The following is a 22,767-nucleotide window of genomic DNA, read 5'->3' on the forward strand; positions in this document are numbered from 1 at the left end:
ACATTTTGGGGACAACTGGGGGGAAACTTTTGAATATGGACTAGATGTTAGATGATATTGAAATATATTATTAATTTTCTTAAGATAATAATAATGGCATTAGGGCTATGAAGAAAAGTATCCTTTGGGGCATCTGGGGTGGCTCAGTTGGTTAAGCGTCCGACTTTGGCTCAGGTTATGATCTCACGGTTTGTGAGTTTGAGCCCTGCATCTGGCTCTCTGCTGTCAGTGTGGAATCTGCTTTGGACCCTGTCTCCCTCTCTCTGCTCCTCTCCCACTTGCATGTGTACTCCCTCTCTCAAAAATAAATACACATTTTTTTTTTTTAAAGAAAAATATCCTTGTTTTTTAGAGATGCAAACTGAAGAGTTTACGGGTAAAATGTTATAACGTCAGAGATTTTCTTTAAGAATAGCAAAAAAGGGGTGCCTAGCTGGCATATTCAGTAAAGCATGCGACTCTTGATCTCAGTGTTAAGTTTGAGCCCCATGTTGGGTGTAGAGATTAAAAATAAAATCTTAAAAAAGGAAAAAAAATAGCAAAAAAAAAAAAAAAAGGAGGCAAATATGGCAAAATGTGGCAGTGTGCGGAGTCTGCTTGAGATTCTCTCTCTTCTCTCTCTCTCCCTCTCTCTATGCCCCTCCCCCACTCACTCTCTCTCAAAAATAAACATTTTTTTAATCTAAAAAAAAAAAAAAAAAAAGACCCAGGCTGAGATCAAGAATCAGATGTTTAACCGAATAAGACACCCACGTGCCCCATAAGACAATTTTTTAAAAAGATGGACTGTTATTTGGAAAGAGACAGATAATCAAAAGTGGAAGGAATGTAGTGAGTAAAAGGTTATGAAAGTAGGTCAGAAGAGCGATGATAAACCAGGATGTGGTACTACAGGCACAGAAAATACATATTTAAAATATATTTTGGGGGGCGTCTGGGTGGCTCAGTCAGTTAAACGTCTGACTCTTGATCTTGGCTCAGGTCATGATCTCACAGTTTGTGGGTTGAAGCCCTGCATCAGGCTTTGAACTGACAGTGCGGGAGTCTGCTTGGGACTCTCTCTCTCCCTCTGTCTCTGCCCCTCCCCTGCTTGTGCTCTCTTGCTCTCTCTCAAAATAAATAAATAAACATTAAAAAAATTTAAATATACTTTGGAAGTAAAATGAGTAAGACTTAGAGATGGACTAGCTATGGGAGTAAAGTGAAAAACAGAGACTGACTCCTAAATGTTTTGTTCTTGCAACTGGTGAATGACAGTGGCACTGACTGAGTTGGGAAGGACTGAATGAGAGGTAGCCTGAGGAATGAGAACAACCTTATGTTGTTCATACTAAGTTATTACAAGAATAATCTGAATTAAAGACTAAACTCTTCCACTAAACATTATATGACCTCCTGAAAATCACTACCCTGTCTGGAGTTTTCTCATCTGGGAAAACTGCTTTACCTATTTCCTGATCTATAAGATGGAGTTAATAATAGTATCAGGGAATCACCATAGGATCCAATAATCCCACTTCTGTGCATATATTGAGAATTCAAAGCAGGATCTTGAAGAGATATTTGCACACCCATGTTTGCTGTAGCATTATTTGCGATAACCAAGAGGTGAAAGCAACGCAAATGACAGATGAATGGGTAAAGAAAACGTATTTACACACAATAAAATGTTATTCGGCCTTAAAAAGGGGGAATCCTGTCACACGCTACAATAGGGATAAACCTTAAGGACATTAATGCCAAGTAAAATAAGCCAGTCAAAAAGACACTGTATGCTTCCACTCATATGATGTATCTAAAGTAGTCAAAATCAGAAACAAAGTAGAAAGGTGGTTACCAAGGGCTGAGGGGAGGGGAAAGGATCAATTAGTGTTTAATTGGTACGGAGTTTAAGTTCCGCAAGATAAAAAAATTCTAGAGATCAGCTATACAACAATGCGAATACACTTAACATTACTGAACTGTACACTTAATTTAATGTTATGTGTTTGTGACCATAATTAACATTTAAACTTTATTTATTTTTTTAAAAAAATAATTTTTTTAACGTTTATTTATTTTTGAGACAGAGAGAGACAAAGCATGAATGGGGGAGGGGCAGAGAGAGAGGGAGACACAGAATCGGAAGCAGCCTCCAGGCTCCGGGCCGTCAGCCCAGCGCCCCACGCGGGGCTCGAACTCACGCACCGCGAGATCGTGACCTGAGCTGAAGTCGGACGCTTAACCGACTGAGCCACCCAGGCGCCCCAACATTTAAACCTTAAAAAGTTGTTGTCTACTGGGTGCCAGAAATTATGCAGGCTGCCTTTAACAGCCTCTCACCTCCACAGATGCCGAACAGAAAGAGGAAAACAGGCCATCCAAGTTGCCTTGTTCACTTACCTTGCAGCAGGTACTCCATCATATTAATGGTGCCTCCAGTGACAGGCATCATGGTGACTGGAGGTGCCTCCATGGTCTCCGATTAAGTTGAAAACAACAGAACTGATTTCGGAGTCCCCAGTCAAGTAAAGCACAAGAAACACCTGAAGAAGAGTTACATTGTTAATACATCAGAAGGATGGAGAGACAACAGAATCTGCTCGAGTCATTGGCCTTGACATCAAAAGATTCATTTACCCATTCAAACTTTTTGAGTAGCTGGTATAGGCCCGTTTCAGGAACTGATGATACAGAAATATACAAAGGAGACTTGGTCATGGAGTTACAGCATAATCTTCTAGTCTCAAAGTCTGAAATCTCTAAAAGTTTTCTGTGCAATCTTGAAGAAGTCATCAATATTCTCACCCTGGAACTCAATGTCTTACCTATAAAATGGGGCCAACTGTATTTCACCTCCAAGACTTTGTGACTCGGGCATGCGATAACATTCAGACCCGAAAAGTGACTTAAGAGACTTTGTCTAGTCTTTAATTTATAGATGAAAATATTGTGTCTTTGGGAGAGGGGCCCAAGGACACTGGAAGTCGGTGGCAGAGCTTGGATCAGACTAAAATCTAGGCGTTCCGCCTCCCTGAAAACGCCTTTCAAAGCCAGCGAGGCGGAAAGTGTTTTTAAGAGGATGGTTTAGGTCCCTTAAGTCAGCATCAAAGACACGTGCCCACTTACACTAGAAACACACCTCCGAGCGCGCTGTAGTCTCTACTCGCAAAATGGGTAATATATTCACCCCAGCACGTCGGAGCCTTTAAACGACAATTAGCCCCCAGCCCTAAAGTTAAAGCCCTCTGGGTGTTGCAACACCTCTTCTTCGTCTTTCCATTTCCGGCAAGAGGCGGTCGTCACGTAAGTCTCCACACCGACGTAAGGGTGCCGAGAAGGGATAAAAAGCTCCTCTTTTCTGGCTCGCAAGCAGAAGCGCATGCGCAAGATGCCTTGCTGCTGTATGGGAGATGGCGGCTTCTTTTGGAGCGTTCCTCTGGGATTTACCGGTGTCGTTGATGTCATAGGCCACCCTGTAGGAAAATATTTTTTCAAGTTCGACGACCTGGAAAGTTTTGCCTTAGGAAATCTCTTGACGGGCAAAAGAGAGCCTGGGGAAGGGAGCTGCAGAAAGCAGAGGAGAGAGGGTGAAAAGACACCCTTTACTGCGAAGTATAATGTTCTGAACAATTGGGGAGCTTAGCAAAACACTTAATATTTGTTCACTTTACTGTATATATTTTACTTCAAGTTGAGAATATAGGGAGATAAGTAAATTCAACGAATGTTTGTTGAACGTTGATTTGTGTTGAGTGTATAAGGTGCGGACAAAGTGAGGACTAGGAGTGAAGTGGATGAGGCACTCTCCTGTAATGAAAGAATCAAAGGGACACCGGAATTTCAGTGGCTGTTAAGGACAGCCGAAAAAGGACAAGAGAAATGACAGCCAGAGGTTGAGAGGGGCCAGAGAATCATAAAAGTAGGCATAGATTTGCCACCTCTTTGTAACATAATGGTTCCTAACAAAACCTTGGATCAAAAAGATTAATTTGGTTTGTAATATTTCATTAATGTTTATAATGTTGAAAGAGAGCAGGAAAGTGGGCAAATAAAAATGTTGGTGCCACAAAAGAAAGAAAGACACTCCGTGGCTAAGATAAATAATATTTTAATGCAATATTTTACAAATTTAATGCAAAAAATACTAAACAGAGTATCAAAATTTAATATTTGACCCTCACAGCAGCCCTATGAGCCACGTACAATCATTACTGTAATTTCACTGATGGGGAAACCCAGGCAACGAGTTGTTAGCATACAAAGGAGTGGAGAGACTGCGATACAAACGTAAGATGGTTGACTTCAGAGCCCTCTCTCTTAATTACTTTACTTGCACTTCTAGGTCTAGTTCCCCCGCTGTTACCTACACCACCTCCCATTCATTTTTTTTAATTGAACATTTCTTGAAAGGCTAGACTGTTCCAGACTTTCTGTTAGCTGTAGACTCCATCTGTACCCTCAAAAGAGTTTATAGGCAAGTTGTGGGAATCAGAGGGTCAAACTAAGGAGCCTGTACCATGTGATTTGATTCAATAGAAAAATGAGGCATCAACAGCTCAGCTGCTTTGGAAGCAAGCAGGACACTTGATCCATCGTGGGGGCATCAATGAAGGATTCCTGGAAAAGGTCATCAAAGCCCAGAGTAACCTGAAGGATCAATAGGTGTTAGATAAAGAAGGGAGGAAAGGGAGTTTCAGGTGAGGGGAACAGCATGTACAAAAGGACACAGAGTTAAGTAGAATTAGGATATAGAATCTGAGGTTAGGGGCCAAAATAAACGAGTCCAGGGAAGGAGTAAGGCCCCAATCCTGGAAAAATTTGCATGCCAGTCTAAAGAACATTTGTGAGCTTTAAAAAGATCACCTGGGGGACCCCTGAGTGGCTCATTTGGTTAAGTGTCGGACTTTGGCTCAGGTCATGATCTCACAGTTCTTGAGTTCGAGCGTGCATCAGTCTCTGCACTGAGGAGCCTGCTTGGAATTCTCTCTCTCTCCCTTTGTCTGCTCCTTCCACTCACTCTCCCAAAATAAATAATACAAAATAAAAAGATCACCCTGGTTGCAATGTGGAGAAAAGCTTGAGAAAGGAGAGCTTGGAGAAAGAAGACCAGTGAGGAGCTTTGACGCAACTCCAACTGAGAAATAATTGCAAGAAAAAAGAGATTTTAAAAATACAGAATGATTTGATGACTAACCAGAGCTAAAGATAGAAGGAGTCACAGGTGCCTAGATTTCTACCTTGGGTGGCCACGGTAGTGCTTTTTTTCTGAGCTAGGAAACACAAAGCAGTGTGGGTGAGGCAGGAAAGGTGAGTTCATATGTAGATACATTGAGCATGAGGTGTTTATGAAACACACAAGTGGTAGTGCCCAGCCAGAGTTAGAAGAGAGAGAGCTGGGCTGGAGGTAGTCATTTCAGAGTCAGAGCGTCATAGATGGTAGCTGAAGGTATGAGAATAATTGAGATCACCCTGAAAGAGTGTAGAACAGGAAGACAAGATGGCTAAGAAACTGGACCTTGCACAGGACTCTGATGGTTATTAAGGCTGCATATACCCCAGGGCTTAGGATGTGCCTCCTGATCTGCCTGGTGATTCACAATGTTGGGCAGAATGACAAGCTCTCAGCACTCTAATGACTGGAGGAGGTTGTAAAATTGCTGGCCCTCTTTTTTTCATATACAGACACCAACTTTGGAAAGTCCAGTGAATTATGGGTCCCTTGAGGCACCATAGTATTTATCCAAATTTTAGCTGCCGTTTCAAAGTAGGGTTAAATTAAAAAAGAAAAAGATGGACAGGAAATCTGTGAACAAAATGGTAAAACTTGGACAAAGCCTAGGAGTTACAGGGATGGATTTTTCTGATGAGGATGTGAGGCCTGGAGCCTAGAATGGGCCTCACTTCTGTCCTCTGCCACTACCCAGCTGTGCTACCTTGGGCAACTCACTTCCCCTCTCTGGGCCTTTCTTGTGAAACAGAGATAAAAATAGTACTTTTTAAGGTGGAATTTGCAAAAATAAAATGAGATGTTTATGAAACACTTAGCGCAGTGGCTGGCTTATTGTAAGCAATCAATAAATGGTTGTAACTGTTATTGGTTTTATATCTTGTATCTCATTTGTGCAAGCCCATTCTGTCTTATTGAATATATTTTGTGCATGTTTCATCTCCCTGGTACAGATTGTGAACATCCTGAAGGGAAGAATCATTATTTTCTTCACATAATGTGTGTCTTAGCTGGAGCTGCTATACCAAAATGCCATCGAATGGGTGAGTTATAAACAATAGAAATTTATTCTTCACAGTTCTGGAGTCTAGAAGTATGACATTAGGGTACCAGCAGGGTTGGGTTCTGTGAGATCCCACTTCTGGGCCGCTGTTGCTGACTTCCTGTATCCTCACATGGTGAAGAGCAGAGTGAAGCAAACTTCTCAGGACTTTTATAAGAGGACTTTTTATAAGACCACCAATTCTATTCACGGGGGGCATTTCCATCATGACCTCATCTAATCGTAATCACCTCCCAAAGGCCCCACCTCCTAGTACTGTTACGTTGGAGGGTAAGGGTTCAACGCACGAATTTGGGGGGAGACACAACATTCAGTTCATAATAATGTGCTTTGTGTGTGTACGTGTTCAAAAATTTTGTTGAAAACATCACAATTACTACCGATTATTGAACTGTTGCTCTACACCAATAATTTGTCACTATATGTGTGGAGATATGCCAAATACTGCTAAAATGTACATATTACCATCTCGATGTTACAGAAGAGGAAAAAGAGGTTTAGAGAGGTAAGGTGACTTACCCAAAGCCAAATGCCAGCAAATGGCAGAACTCATTCACAAGTTCAGTTCTTTCTGACACCAAGCTTGTCTCTTTATCATGCTTCCTTCTGAATTCCTGGGCTCTTTCTCCACAGTGACTTTCCCCAGTTACTACAGTTCGTGCCAGCAAAGGAGGAGAAAAGTTTATACATTAATGCTTCCCAGCCAGTCACCAGACTGGGCTCAAAGAGTTAGTTAGGACCAGTTTTTAAGCAGTCTTCATTGGGACAGCAGACCATCAGTATGAATTTCCAGACACATGTACCTATACACAGTTTCTTCATCAGCTCTCAAGAGTGGCCTGATGGGAATTAAGATAGATCTACACCACCATTATATGCAATGCTAGACCCTCACTCTTAGTGTTACAAACTAATATTTCCCCAGGAATGACCTGACATTTATTGGCTGATTCCTATATGTGTAGTCCTATGGAAAAGGTATAACCATTGCTTTTCAACCTAATTAACCCCAGCATCCTCATCAGTCATGTTATCCCTCCATTCAGAGCAAAATCCAAAGCCCTCCTTATGCCTACATGACCTGCCCCCATCACATGTTACCTTTTTGACCATATTCCCACCATCCCCATCTGTGCCTGCTCCCCCCAACCCAGCTCTAGCCACGTTCTTCTCATTGCTCTTACTTGAACATGTTAAAGATAACTCTCATCTTAAGTCTTTTGCAATTATAGGAAGTGTGCCTCCCTCATTTCCTGCTCTATTTTTCTTCATAGCACGTTTGACTAGGCAACATACTGCTTACTTACTGAATTGTTTATCCACCCCACCCCATTAAAGTCATAAGCAAGGGGCGCCTGGGTGGCGCAGTCGGTTAAGCGTCCGACTTCAGCCAGATCACGATCTCGCGGTCCGTGAGTTCGAGCCCCGCGTCAGGCTCTGGGCTGATGGCTCGGAGCCTGGAGCCTGTTTCCGATTCTGTGTCTCCCTCTCTCTCTGCCGCTCCCCCGTTCATGCTCTGTCTCTCTCTGTCCCAAAAATAAATAAAAAACGTTGAAAAAAAAAAAATTAAAAAAAAAAAAAATAAATAAAGTCATAAGCAAGCTCCGTGAAAGCAGGGCCTTTGTTTTGTTCACTGCAGTATCCCCAGCTCCTGGAATAATGCCTGGCATGGTGCAGGCACTTGATAAATATTGTTTGTGTTGACAGAATGATTAGTAGAAAACAGAGGTTAGCAGAAGGATTATTAAATGATTTTCTTGGTCTCCTATATTTAGCCAGCACTGGATTTGGGGGTGGGAAACCTAAGTCCTTAGATTCCAGGCCAGGGACACTGCAATTTTGCTCTAGTATGTGCTATCCAGTGTGGCAGCCACAAACCACGTGTGGTTACTAACCACTTGAAATCTGGCTAGTTCAAATTGAGATCTCCTATGGCCGTAAGATATACATGGGGTTATGAAGACTTACTATGATAAAAAGAATGTGAAGTGTCATACTCTAAATTTTTTTTAAGTTTATTTATTTTGAGAGAGAGAGCAAGCAAGGGAGGGGCAGAGAGAGAGACAAAGGGAGAGAGAGAATCCCAAGCAGGCTGTACGCTGTCAGAGTGGAGCCCGATGTGGGGCTTGAACTCATGAACCGTGAGATCACGACCTGAGCCGAAACCAAGAGTCAGATGCTTAACCGACTGAACCCCCCAGGAATCCTGCATAATACTCTTTAAATTGATCACATGTTGAACTGACATTTGGGGTATTTGGAATTTAATACAATATATCATTAAGTTTAATTTTTCCCTTTTTTATTACTTTTTAAAATATAACTACTAGATTACTTTGAATTACATATGTGGCTAGCATTTTATTGCAATTGTACAGCATTACTATAGGATCTAGATTTGAAGATGTAGCTTTAGAGCCAGACAGATCTAGGCTTGAATCCCAGACACTGCTTATGTGGCCTCAGGCAAGTTATTTAACTTGTTAGGCCTTTGGCAGTGCATGACACATACTGTGTGTTGTAGGTATGTAATGAATCAGAGTTACTATTAGGCGAATGGTTTAGAAACTGGGGAGTGTTTAATTTGGAAAAGACTTGAGAAGGGTGGAATATAACATCTGTCTTCAAGTATATGAAATTATGATGAAATCAGCAATGAGAGGGTGGAGAAGAGGAAGGAAGTATCTGACATTTATTGAGCATCAGGTATCAGAGACTTTATACATATTAATCTCATTTCAATCTCACAGCACTTTAACCCACTTGACAGATGAGGGAGAAGTTAAGTTGCTTGCTAATAACTGGTAGAGTCAGTATTAAAACTCAGATCTGTCTGCCTCCAGAGATTTTGCTTACTATCCTAAGATTCTCTGATTCTAAGAAAAATTTGACTTCTTTTGTGTAGTTCCAAAGGACAGCATTAGAAATGCTGGGTGGAAATTATAGGGAGACAGATTTCAGCTTTATATGAAGAACACATATAGGGACCCCAGTGCTGGTGTCTAGGAGTGAAAATGACTGTCTGGATGAGAAGTAAACTCCCTTTCAGTAGAAGTATTGAGGCAGAGATTATGGTAGGAGGAATTCTTGCCTGGAGTGGGAGATTGATCTATTCTATCACCTTGATTCTTAGACACTATTCACTCTAAGTCACAGCTTTTACATAATAACAGAATTTCAGGCAATTGAGAAACAGCTCCATCTACAAGTACTATTATAAGACAAAGCCTGATAAACATGGACACAAAGTACATCTTCAAGTTGAAAAAATATGGTAGTTGAACCCTTACGACTTCAAAATTCAGAGACATCTAGCGTTAGTAATTCTTTACCTTTGGATTTTTTTTTCATATTATGGAAACAACGGCATCATTATTAATAGTAACTACCAACAGCAAACACCCAATGACAAATAATAAATGGTACAATTCTTGCTCTTAAGGAGTTTGGTTTGCTGAGAGTCCGGTAAAACATCCCAGGTTATTTTGTGCCCGGTAATATTCACTGGCTGCTGACTCAAGAGTTCATCTCCCTACCCCGCCCCTTGTATGACAGGCAGCATCAGCCATTTCAGCCTCTTAATCTCAAGGCAAGGACCTAAGAAAGTCTGTTGCAGAAGGGTAATTGGCCTATTTACCTGCTCCTTTCCACTTAGCCCAGCCAACCTAACCCCCGCCTCTGGTTGACCAGGTGTTGAGGTGCCTCGAGGGGATAGGCTATAATAGTTAATGTGTTACATGTATCCATAAAAGATTAAAGATTAGCCCTATTTTAGCTGAACTGTAACTGTCTGTTTGGGTTTCTCCCCTCTCAGGTCTGTCTGGGGAAGTCAGTGTGGTTTCTGCCTGAGGATAATTAACCCACTGGGTCTCGAATTCCCTAGATGGAGGCCCTTTGACAGCTCCCTTCTAGTGCTTGCTTACTGGGTACCATACCAGGCTCTGTTGGAAGCACTTTTTGTGAGTCTGGATCCCTCATTCACTCCTCATACCAGCCTTCTGGAGCAGGTGGTGGTCTTCCAGTCTCAGAGCTGGAAGCATTGTGAGTCTGCCATGTGCTGTCTTTAGAAGGAAGAGGGTTTGCTTTTGGTCCCCTAAGATTTCATCATCATCAACCCCTTCCTTGGGTCAGAGAGTCATATGCTATTATCTGCATTATCAACTCAAACATTTCCTGGAGGAGACTCTGGGTCCAGCCCAGAGGGTAGAAAGGAGCCCAAGGAGATTCCGTGGAGAAGCAGAAAGGTGTGGGTTAACACACTCTTGCTTAGGGTTTAAGATGGGCCCTGGAGTCAGGCTGTTTGGGTTAAAATTCTCTCACTGTCAGGGTGCCTGGCTAGCTCAGTTGGTAGAACATATGACTCTTGATCTTAGAGTTGTGAGTTCGAGATCCACGTTGGAGGTAGAATTTACTTAAAAATTTTTTCTTAATGTTTATTTATTTATTTTTGAAAGACAGAGCATGTGCGGGGGAGGGGCAGAGAGAGAGAGGGAGACACAGAATCAGAAGCGGGCTCCAGGCTCCGAGCTGTCAGCACAGAGCCTGACATGGGGCTCAAACTCACGAACCACGAGATCATGACCTGAGCAGAAGTCGGACACTTAAGCGACTGAGCCACCCAGGTGCCCCTAAATTTTTTTTTTTTCATTTAAAGTTTATCGCTGTCTAAGCCATGTAAACTTGGGCGAGTTACTTTGCCTCTGCAAACCTCATGCCCTCATCTCTCCAGTGGAGAGAATACTAGTAATTTCCTCTAAGGTTGTTATAAGGATTGACTGATACACTTGGCAGGTGACAAGTATCAATTAAAATTTTAACTATTCCCAATATCATTGTGGGATTAGTACTCTGTTAAACATGGATTAACAAACAAGCAAATGCAGGTCACATCTGGACCCAGCTATGTACTGGTGTGTGGCCTTGAGCTGGTACTTGATTTCTCTGAATCTGTTTTCTTTCTTTCTTTCTTTCTTTCTTTCTTTCTTTCTTTCTTTCTTTCTTTCTTTCTCTCTCTCTCTCTCTCTTTCTTTCTTTCTTTCTTTCTTTTTCTTTCTCTTTTTCTTTCTTTCTTTCTTTCTTTCTTTCTTTCTTTCTTTCTTTCTTTCTTTCTTTCTTTCTTTCTTTCTTAAGTAGGCTCCACACCCAACATGAGACTTGAGCTCACAACCCTGAGATCAAGAGTCATATGCTGTACCAACTGAGCTAGCCAGGCACCTCTCTCTGAGTCTTTCTTGAGAGCTTGTTTGGAGGTTCTAGCAGGGGAGCACTCTGAGTCTTTCTTAACCTGTAAAACAAGGAGATTACCTACTTGAAAAGATTTCTATGAAGATAGATGATAGATAGAATATAGATGATATATACCCGTAGAGATATATGGTACTGGTGCTTAGCATGTAATAGGTGTTTTCAGACACTGCCTTTGAGTAGCCTGGCTGAGGGGGCAGGGCATAAGCATTAAAAAGAGAACTAATGTAAAGAAAATTTTAAGGAAAGTTGGTATGTCCCTGTGTGGACATAGCAAGCACACTGTGACATATCGTTCAGTCAACACTTAATTGTGTGCCTGTTGTAGGCCAAGCATTGTTCTGGGCTCTTGGAATATAAGAATAAGCAGAACAGGCAGTGCTTTCTACCCATGGGTCCTGACCCCGTGCTTTAATAAAATCACCTTTTTTTTTTTGCTCCAAAAAAAAAAAAAAAGAACAAACAGGACAGCCTCAATCCCTCCCCTGACAGAGCCTACATTTTAGTAGAAAGAAGTGATAAAGAATTGTGTTTGACTGGCTTTTCTGCTTGCTCTTAGGGTTCTTTCTTCCCATTTCCTTGGGTGCAAGAGTGAGAATGTGGCAATGACAACAATCATCATGGCAGAGAAAAGCTGCCAATAAACAAAGGAGGAAGTGGGCACAGGGTCCTTCATAAGGACCAGTCAACCAGGGAGCTAATTCTCAATATCGTTGTCTTTCCTGCTTGTTAATTGCTGCCATTTGTTTGTTTATAGTGAATGGAATTATCTCCATTGGCAACTATGCACCAAAAACCCATAGAAGGTCCCACCTTCGAGCTATCTGCAGATGCAAGAATGGTTGAGGCCTCAGATCCCAGCTCCTACTACAGTGAGAAAAAGAGAACTAATGGTAGCCCTTAATGGTGCACATGAGCACAGCAATCCCCAGTTCACCAAGTGCTTTTAATTCGTTTCAGTCCATTCTCCCACCATCAGTAGTAAGAGATAGGAAGAAGGGCAGTGTGGCAAAGGACAAAGAAGCAGACCCACGTCACCTAGGCTGGGATGCCAACTCCACCTTTGTAAGCTGGGTGACCTCAAGCAGTGACATCGTCTCCTCCAGCCATTATGAAGATAAAAGGAAATGTACATGACACATCTCGCAGGGTGGTATGTGCGGTGACTGGGTTGTTGGTATAGTGGCCGTCCCAGTTCTACGGATATGGACATGGCTCAATGGAAGTCATGAAAAAACTGTAAGCAAGAGCTGAGACTTTCTGAGAGATCTCCAGGTTAGAAGAATTCATCACTGTTGTCTATTCTTCCCCCAAAAGAGGCAAAAATGGGCTGTGCAGGAAATGGAGACCATACCAAAGGGGTGACTTAGGGAAAGTACTTCTCACGTGAAACCTTAGGCCCATAGACTTAAAAGTGAGCTTTCAGGCCCAGTTCAGCTCCCTCCCCCCAACCTGATAGAGCACATGGGGAAATCAAGGTCCAAGGAGCAGAAGGGACTTGCCTAAATGACTCAGCATAGAATGGGAAGCCCAAAAACTGGCTAGACTTTCCTCTTGCTCTTTCCTTCTGAACCCAAGCTCTTTAGTTGTACAGACTTGTGGTCAGTTTTTTTTTTTTTTTTTTTTTTTTGGTCAGTTCTTGACCTTTCACTAGCTAGCTCTGTGATAGAACATCTCTAATGTTCAGCATCTGCATTTGTGAAATGAAATAATAGCATCTACTTCACTGGTTTGCTGTAAATATTAAATTATATGGTGCATGTTGAATGTACAATAATTTAAATATTTATACATTTTCGGGGCTCCTGGCTGGCTCAGTTGGAGGAGTGTGCAACTCTCGAGTTTAAGCTTCACATTGGGTGTAGAGATTACATAAAAAATGAAATCTTTAAAAAAAATGCATACATTTCCCATTTTGCAGATGAGGAACTGAGGCTTGTTGAAACTTCCCTTGGTTCTCTCTGGTCAAAGAGAGAGCCTAGAAGAATCGAAGAAACCTCTGGCTGAATATTGGTCGGGCATAGGGTGAGCCAAGATCTCCTTATACATGGTACTGGGAGCCACCTTTCTGTCCAGGAGCTAAAGAAGACACTAGGCACCCAGAGTGACCTTCCTTGTTCCTGCTGCTTCAATGCACAAACAGGTTGTGAAACATCTGGGCGGTGACTCAGCCTGGGGGCCTGTTCTGCTGGTCAGCTCAGACGGGCTAGGGCTGTTTGGTTGAGCCTCGAAAGGACATCCTGTCTAACAAACACATTGCCTGTCAAAGCCCTGACAGGGGGTGCCAAGCACAGACTGTGAACTCTAGCCCCTGAGGCGTCACAGATGATTGAACTGGGGTGCCTGAGTTGTATACAACATCTTCTTGTTGTTATTCTGACCTAATAACCAACCAGGGTCAATGTCAGGAAGAAGGAAATGTATTAGGGGCTGAGGAGCTCCTATTTCTCAAGAGGCAGTTTGAAATTGATAGCCAGGTCCTGGGCTTTTGGTGTCCCCGTTAGGCAGACCTGAGTTCACATCCTAGCTGTGCTGTTTATTGTCCTTGTGAGCTTGGACAGGTGGTTTACTCTTGGTGGATTTCAATTTCCTTATTCTATAAAATGCCCATTTTTTCAAAATTATCTTTTAGAAATAAAAGATGTAAATTTCTTGAAACTTAGGAAATTCTCCATAAATTGTTATTAGGATCCTGTGCCAAGGTCTTCCTCTTCCTCTACTCCAAACCAAAATTTTCCCTTCTGAACTGAAAGGATTTATATTGAAGAGGCACTCAGGCAGAAGTGGTAAGAAAGCAACCAGATATACTCCAAGCCAGGTTTTTTCATTGCTATTCCATTGGTTACTGGATTTATTTCCTAATATTAGAATCAAGGAGTCTGGTAGACTGAAAATTGGTTCCCCAAAATATTCAGATCCTAATCTGGAACTGGTCAATGTTACCTTATATGGCAAAAGCGACTTCGTAGAAGTGATTAAATTAAGGATGTTAAGATTATCTGGGTGTGCCCTAAATGTAAGCACAGGAATCTTGAAGAAGCGCGAATGAGCGGGGGAGGGGCAGAGAGAGAGACAGAGACACAGAATCCGAAGCAGGCTCCAGGCTCTAAGCTGTCAGCACAGAGCCTGATGCTGGGCTGAAACTCACAAACCACGAGATCATGACCTGAGCCAAAGTCAGATGCTTAACGGACTGAAACACCCAGGTGCCCCAGCACAGGAATCTTTATAAGAAGGAAGGAGAAGAGGGGCGCCTGGTGGCTCGGTGGGTTAAGCTAGAGGATGCTTGGTTTCAGCTCAGGTCATGATCTCACGGGTTTGTGAGTTTGAACCCTATGTCAGGCTCTGCACTGATAACACAGAGCCTACTTGGGATTTTCTCTCTGCCTCTCTCTCTCAAAATAAATAAATAAACTCAAGAAAATAAATAAATAAATAAATAAATAAATAAATAAATAAATAAATAAAATAAAAATAAATAATGCTACATTATGCTACATGAAAGAAGCCAGTCACAAAAGGACTTCTTATTGTGCGGTTCCATTTATATAAAATGAACAAAATACACAAATCTAGAGGGACAGAAAATGTATCAGTGGTTGCCTAGCGTTGGGGGACGTCAGGATTGGGGGGTGATGGCTAAGAGGTATAGGGTTTCTTGTGGGGGTGATGAAAATGTTCTAAAATTGATCATGGTGATGATCGCACAACTCTGTGACTATACCAAATTATGTAACGTTATTTATGTATGTAAGCTGTATCTCAATAAAGTTGTTAAAAATAACACTAAGAGCTAACATTTAGTGAATACTTACCAGACACTGCTGTTGTTTAAGGGCCTTCTTATTTAATTCTGGAATAATAACAATGTAATAACAACTAAACTTAGCATTTGCTATATGTCAGGCACTATTTTATTTTATTATTATTATTATTATTTTGTTTTCGAGAGGGGAGAGGGGTAGATGGAGAGAGAGAGAGAACTTCAAACAGTCTCCATGCTCAGCATAGAGCCTGATGTGGGCTTGATCCCACGAACTATGAGATCATGACTTAAGCTGAAACCAAGAGTCAGACGCTCAACTGACTGAGCCGCCCAGGCTCCCTGTCAGGCACTATTTTAAAGCATTTTACGTGCATTAACCCCTCAACCCAATAATGTAGATATTCTATAGCTCCGTTTTAAGATAAGAAAACTGAGTTGGGGCGCCTGGGTGGCTCAGTCGGTTAAGCTTCCGACTTCAGCTGAGGTCATGATGTCACAGTTTGTGAGTTCGAGCCCCACGTTGGGCTGTGTGCTGACAGCTCAGAGCCTGGAGCCTGCTTTGGATTCTGTGTCTCCTTCTCTCTCTGCCCCTCCCCCACTTGTGCTCTGTCTCTCTCTATCAAAAATAAATAAATGTAAAAAAATTTTTTTTTAAAAATCCTGGGCCCTGTGTTCAAATTATGCCTCCACCATTTTTTATTAGCTCCATGTCCTAGGATAGATTATGTTTCCTGTCTGACTCAGCTTTTACTTGACTTATAGATTTGTTATGAGAAACAAATGATATTATGCATATAAATGTCTACGTTCAGTGCCTGGTACATTGTAAGGACTTCATAAATATTAGTATGATTACAGAAAATTTAGAAAATATAGGTAATCAAAATGAAGAAAATACTTGACATAACCGTTAATTCTACCACCATTAACACTTGCATCAATTTCAATATCTTTAGCTGCAAGTGAAATAAAAAAAACAACCACAAGGAGGTACCCCTTCAAGTGTCGTGGGATCAAACCCCACATTGGGTTCTATACTGACAGCATGGAGCCTGCTTGGGATTCTCTCTCTCTCCCTCTTTCTCTCTCCCTCTCTCTCTATCCCTCTCCCACTCAGGCTCATGCTCTCTCTTTCTTAAAATAAATTAGTAAGCATTAAAAAAAAAAAGGAAAATAAGTGTTGGTGAGGATGTAGAGAAGTTGGAAACCCTCATACGTTGCCAGTGGGACTACAATATGGTTTACCCTCTGAGGAAAACAATTTGGTGGTTCCCCAAAAAGTTAAACATAGAAATACCCTATGCCCCTGAAATTCCACTGCTAGCTATATACCCAAAATAATTGAAAACAAGCACTTAAACAAGTACACGTGCACACCTGTCCATAGCAGCACTAGTCACAATAGCCAACAGGTACAAACAGTTCAAATGCTCATCAATGGATGACTGAACAAACAAATTGTGGTATATACATATAATAACATTTTTTAAATGTTTTTATTAATTTATTTTTGAGACAGAGAGAGACAGAGCATGAGCAGGGGAGGGGCAGAGAGAGAGGGAGACACAGAATCAGAAGCAGGCTCCAGGCTCTGAACTGACAGCACAGAGCCTGATGCGGGGCTCGAACCCACGGAGTGTGAGATCATGACCTGAGCTGAAGTCGGACACTCAACTGACTGAGCCACCCAGGCGCCCCAATAACATTTTATTCAGTCATAAAAATGCATGAAATACTGATACATGCTACAACATAGATGAACCTCAAAACACGTTATGCTAAGTGAAAGAAGCCACACACAATGGGGCACATGGTTGGCTCAGTTGCTTAGGCGACTGACTTCGGCTCAGGTCATGATCTCACAGTTCGTGAGTTCGAGCTTCGTGTCAGGCTCTGTGCTGACAGCTCAGAGCCTGGAGCCTACTTCAGATTCTGTGTCTCCCCATCTCTCTACCCCTCTCCTGCTCACGCTCTGTGTCTCTCTGTCTCTCAATAGTAAATAAACATTAAAAAGGCCATATATTGTATGATTCCATTTATATGAAACACTCAGAATGCAGAATGATGGTTCCAAGGGGCTAGGGCAAGAGGAGACGGGAGAAACTACTTAAAGAGGAAGGGGTTTTACCCTGAAGTGACTAGGAAATATTTTGGAATTAGAGGAATGTTTGCACAACATTGTGAATGTACTAAATGCCCCCGAACTATGGCATTTAGAGTGGTTGATTTTATGTTATGTGAATTTCATCTCAATAAGCTATTTAAAAAACAAAAAGCTCTCAGATTTAAGCGAAATTAAGAAGAGGGCACCGGGGTGGCTCAGGTGGTTGAGCGTCCAACTTCGGCTCAGGTCATGATCTTGTGGTTCCTGAGTTCGATCCCCACATCCGGCTCGCTGTTCTCAAGCGTGTCAGCACAGAGTCCACTTCAGATCCTCTGTCCTCCTCTCTCTGCTCCTCTCCCACTTGTGCTCTCCCCCCAAAAGAGAAATATATTTTTTGAAAAAGAGAGAGAAATTAAGAGGACTAATGGTATCATTAAGTCCTGAGGTAGAATGGCTCTAGAATTGTGTATTTCAGTACCTCAAAGATTTCATCAAGGACCAAATTTCTTTCTAGCTCTGTTTTTCCACTCTCAGTTTGTTGGCATTCCGCTCTCTTCCATACTTGAAAGATGGTTGCCACAGTTCCAAGTACCGCATGCAGATGTAACATCCAGCTCCCTTAGATTGCAGTGGAATAAAGGATACCTATTCCTGTAAGTAGCTCTCTCTCTTTTTAAGATAGCTCAATAAGAAGCTTTATTGAGATATATTTCACATAGCATACAATTCACCCATGTAAAACATACAACTCAACGACTTGAGAGACGCCCACAGATTTGTGTAATCATCACCACAATCAATTTAGAACATTTTTTCACGTCAGGAAGAAATTTAGTAACCGTTAGCCTTCGCTCTCCATTTCCCCCAACATATTTGCCACCCTCAACTCTGAGCAACAACGAATCTATTTTCTGTCCCCAGAGATTTGTCTGTTCTGGATGTTTTGTGTAAATGGAATCACACAATACGTGGTCTTCTGTGACTGACTTATTTCACTTAGTATAATGTCTTCAAGGTTGATTCATGTTGTAAAATGTATCAGCTCTTCATCCCTTTCTAACAATGAACAATCTTCCATTACATGGATTTTCTTTATCCATTCATCAGTTGATGGACGTTTGGGTTGCTCCCACTTTTTAGTTATTACACATTATGAAATTACGTCAATTACACAAACGTTTGTGGATAAGTTTTTGTGTAGACAGATGTTTTCACTTCTCTTAGGTGTCTACCTGAGAATAGAATTGCTGGGCCATATGGTGACTCTGTATTTTACTTTTTCTAGGAACTGCCATATTGTTTTCCAAAGTGGCCGCACCATTTTATATTCCCACTGGCACTGTATGAGGATTCCAATGTCCACATTCTTCTCCATAAGTTTGTTTGTTTTTTTTTTTTAACTAGTAAGAAACCTTTCCTGGAAGCCCTCCAGCAGACTCTCCTTTCTGTCTCATTGGTCAGAATAATAATTCTGTTTTGGCTGCCCTGAAAACAATTACTAGCATTTCTATGTTGGACTTAAGAGTTAAGTCTTCAGCTAAGCTCTGGATATGGACACCTGAACAAACTTGAGGTTCAATGTACAAAGAAGAAAAACAAAGGAGGTTTGGGGTAGGTAACCATATTCTGCTGTAATGTTTTTCAGGCCTGTTCCTTAGAAACATATGAATATATTTTTAAACAAACAAAACAAGATTATACTATATATATATATCCATATATATATATATATATATATAATTTTGTAACTTGACTTTATTATTTGACATATTACTAGATATGTCTTCTATAACAATACATATTCATTTGTAACATGATTTTAATGGCTGAATGACATTTGTGAGTGCTTTAAATTTTGTAACTTACAGAAGCCGTTCTAAGTTTGTCTTGGCACACTTAAATTTTTTTTAATGTTTATTTTTGAGAGAGAGAGAGACAGAGAGAGAGAGACAGAGAGACAGAGCATGAGCAGGGGAAGGGCAGAGAAAGGGAGACACAGAATCTGAAGCAGGCTCCAGGTTTTGAGGTGTCAGCACAGAGCCTGACATGGGGCTTGACCTCACGGACTGCGAGATCATGACCTGAGCTGAAGTCGGATGTTTGAGCCACCCAGACGCCCCTGTCTTGGCACACTTAACATCAGACTCATAGAAGAATTTAAGTGTTGGTTCCGAGAGAAGGAGATGGATGATGGCAGAGACCAGTTTCTTGAATCTTCTGTCTCTTTAACTCAAAAAGTCAGGAGCCCTCTCCCCCTCTCTCCAGGAGGCACTCCCTCTGCCTTCCCACACTCTTGCTTTAATCTTCTTCACCCCCTAGGGAGCTTGCTTCAGTAATTGTCAAAACTTCTTCCTTTCCCTTCTCCCTGGCTGTTTGCCTCCTTTTCATGTCTCTAGAGCCTATGGAGAACTCCTTACAATGACATTTGAGACCCTGCATAATTGTATCAGTCAGAAATCTTCTGGTTGCAAGTGACAAAAAAGCCAATTTCATGTAACTAAAGAGGATGGGTGAAAACTTCAGGCATATCTGGACCCAGAGATTTAAAAACAATCAATCATAAAGTATTAGTCTCTCTCTCTCTCTCTCTAACTCACTGTCTCTCTGTCTCACTCTCTCTTCAGTCTATAAATTTGATTTTCCTTTCTCCTAGTTTCCTTGGTGAAACAGAGCTTCTTTTTCCCTCAAGAGTTCCAACACAGGTGGTGGGGAGAATCTTCATTGACCCAACTTCAGTTACATGTCCATCCTTGTACCAGTCACCATTGCGTTCTAATTGGCTAGACCAGACTCGATCTTGTACCCACATCTGGAGGTATAAAGGCGAGGTCAGGTCAACCAGAACTATATAGAATGAGAGTAGGGTAAGTGGATCTCCAGAGCAAAACAGGAGCATACTGTTCCCAAAAGATATAAAGGAGTCTGGGTAAGTAAATGGTGACATCCTTTCTAGGATATTCAGCATGGTATTCCGTTTGTCCCTACCTGCATGGCCATGGGGGCTGTTTAAAACTCAGTATCGGGGCGCCTGGGTGGCGCAGTCGGTTAAGCGTCCGACTTCAGCCAGGTCACGATCTCGCGGTCCGTGAGTTCGAGCCCCGCGTCAGGCTCTGGGCTGACGGCTCGGAGCCTGGAGCCTGTTTCCGATTCTGTGTCTCCCTCTCTCTCTGCCCCTCCCCCGTTCATGCTCTGTCTCTCTCTGTCCCAAAAATAAATAAAAAATGTTGAAAAAAAAAATTAAAAAAAAAAAAACAAAAACTCAGTATCCAGGGGCGCCTGGGTGGCTCAGTCGGTTAAGCGTCCAACTTCGGCTCAGGTCACGATTTCGCGGTCCGTGAGTTCGAGCCCCGCGTCAGGCTCTGGGCTGACGGCTCAGAGCCTGGAGCCTGTTTCCGATTCTGTGTCTCCCTCTCTCTCTGCCCCTCCCCCGTTCATGCTCTGTCTCTCTCTGTCCCAAAAATAAATAAAAAATGTTGAAAAAAAAAATTAAAAAAAAAAAAACAAAAACTCAGTATCCAGGGGCGCCTGGGTGGCTCAGTCGGTTAAGCGTCCGACTTTGGCTCAGGTCACGATTTCGCGGTCCGTGAGTTCGAGCCCCGCGTCAGGCTCTGGGCTGACGGCTCGGAGCCTGGAGCCTGTTTCCGATTCTGTGTCTCCCTCTCTCTCTGCCCCTCCCCCGTTCATGCTCTGTCTCTCTCTGTCTCAAAAATAAATAAACGTTAAAAAAAAAAATTTAAAACTCAGTATCCATTCTGATCGGTGGCTACCTATGCCCTTCTGGTTTTCAGCTATTTGGAACATTACCCCTGCCATTTCCACCAGCCTTGCCTTAATTTATTAACTTTCTCAACCAGATCATCTGTCCCTGCCCCCATAGGCACACATCCTATGGCCCAACCCAGTGGTCACCCTTCTAAGGACCCTACTCTGAAGGAAGAGTCTGACTGTCTCCTTCCAAGCCTACCCGTCTTCAAAGACCACCAGTTTAACTACCATTTATTTCCTCCATGAAGCCTTCTTGTTTGCCCCCACCTGGAACCAACCTTCGATCTGCCCTACCCCACCGAAACGTTCTTTATTAGCACCTCTTTCCTTGTCTCTTTACTTTACTTGGAATGAGACTTGTACCATCTTCACCGCCCCTCTGAGACTCTAAGTTTGCGGAAAACAAGGGCCACATCTTATTCATCTTTCTATTTCCCAAAAGTCTGTGAAAATGTTCCCCTGCCGGGGCGCCTGGGTGGCTCAGTCGGTTAGGCGGCCGACTTCGGCTCAGGTCACGATCTCGCGGTCCGTGGGTTCGAGCCCCGCGTCGGGCTCTGTGCTGACGGCTCAGAGCCTGGAGCTTGTTTCGGATTCTGTGTCTCCCTCTTTCTCTGACCCTCCCCTGTTCATGCTCTCTCTCTGTCTCAAAAAATAACTAAATGTTAAAAAAAAAAAAAAAATTAAAAAAAAAATGTTCCCCTGCCATTTAATTAGTCCTGGGACACTGGGCAAAGCCTCTTTGGTCCTTGGTTTATTCTTTTATAAAATGGGATAATAATAGCCCTTGCCTCACAGTGTTTTTGTGAGGACTGACATACACACATAAATAATTTAGTGAGCATATACTCTGTGTATTGGAGTCATGGGATGCCTTATAAAGGGCAAATACTTAGTGCTGGCACACCTGGGGATCAAACATCCTTTTCTAAATAGACTATGCTCCTAACTACTATTCCTAGTGGCCTCCCACATAGGAGAGGGACAGTGCCTGGCACTATTCCAAATGACCTCCCACATAGGAGAAGGACAGCGCCTAGCACACATAGAAGTACAATGAATGTTGCTAAATGTTTGACTCTGTTGAACTGAATCAAATTCCCTTGGCTGCACTTTCCCCTGGACTGTGGTTTGTCCCTTTCCAGTTCATCCTGCCTGTGCCATCAGACCACGTGACACCCCCCCCCCACCTCGGGTTGGGGGGGGTGCACTTAATTCCTGCTGACCTAGAATGTGTTTTCCCAGCACTTCTGTAAACTGGGAGGAGCCCATGGGTTGTAAATCCTGGATCTGGGACAGCCCAAAGGTCTTTGTTTGCACTAACCCAGACAACAGCTGGGACTCCAGCCTAGGGAGATGCAGCCTGGTGGGGGAGGTGAATGTGTGAGTTTGCCCGTCCTCCCTACACAGAGGAGTCCAAGGTCCAAGGCTGCAGGTCTCCTGTCTTGAACATATTGTTCACCCTTTGTGAATTTCTGGTGGTAAAACCACTCACCTCACAACAGCCTTATGGCTAGATATTTGGGAAAAGGACAGTGGGGATCCGGATCCACTGAACTTCTATTCCTCCTCCTGGGAACATTTTTCGCCCCAAGTTATTTGTTGTTCATTTACCAAGC

At 42.4% G+C, this 22,767-nt stretch overlaps 1 protein-coding gene and 1 long non-coding RNA gene across 11 annotated transcripts in view; one reads left to right on the plus strand and one right to left on the minus strand.

Moving 5' to 3' along the window:
* LOC131505159 (mediator of RNA polymerase II transcription subunit 18) overlaps window positions 1-3,277 on the minus strand; it is a 135,659-nt gene extending 132,382 nt beyond the window's left edge. For 4 of the 10 annotated variants that reach the window (XM_058718399.1, XM_058718400.1, XM_058718395.1 and 1 more), the window contains exons 1-2: window positions 3,109-3,277; window positions 2,383-2,525 (exon numbers count right to left, since the gene is read on the minus strand). In XM_058718399.1, coding sequence (XP_058574382.1) covers window positions 2,383-2,455 — 73 coding nt within the window. In that variant the 5' untranslated portion in view covers window positions 2,456-2,525; window positions 3,109-3,277. The other 6 variants (XM_058718404.1, XM_058718402.1, XM_058718401.1 and 3 more) reach the window with 4 other exon arrangements.
* Window positions 3,278-3,380: 103 nt separating this feature from the next.
* LOC131505161 (uncharacterized) lies at window positions 3,381-14,957 on the plus strand. Its single transcript, XR_009258294.1, has 4 exons — window positions 3,381-5,289; window positions 6,163-6,252; window positions 12,274-12,791; window positions 13,438-14,957. It is a non-coding gene; the product is annotated as an uncharacterized LOC131505161 (long non-coding RNA).
* Window positions 14,958-22,767: the final 7,810 nt, after the last annotated feature.

The sequence above is a fragment of the Neofelis nebulosa genome, chromosome 2, assembly GCF_028018385.1.
Source record: "Neofelis nebulosa isolate mNeoNeb1 chromosome 2, mNeoNeb1.pri, whole genome shotgun sequence".
Classification (NCBI taxonomy): Eukaryota; Metazoa; Chordata; class Mammalia; order Carnivora; family Felidae; genus Neofelis; species Neofelis nebulosa.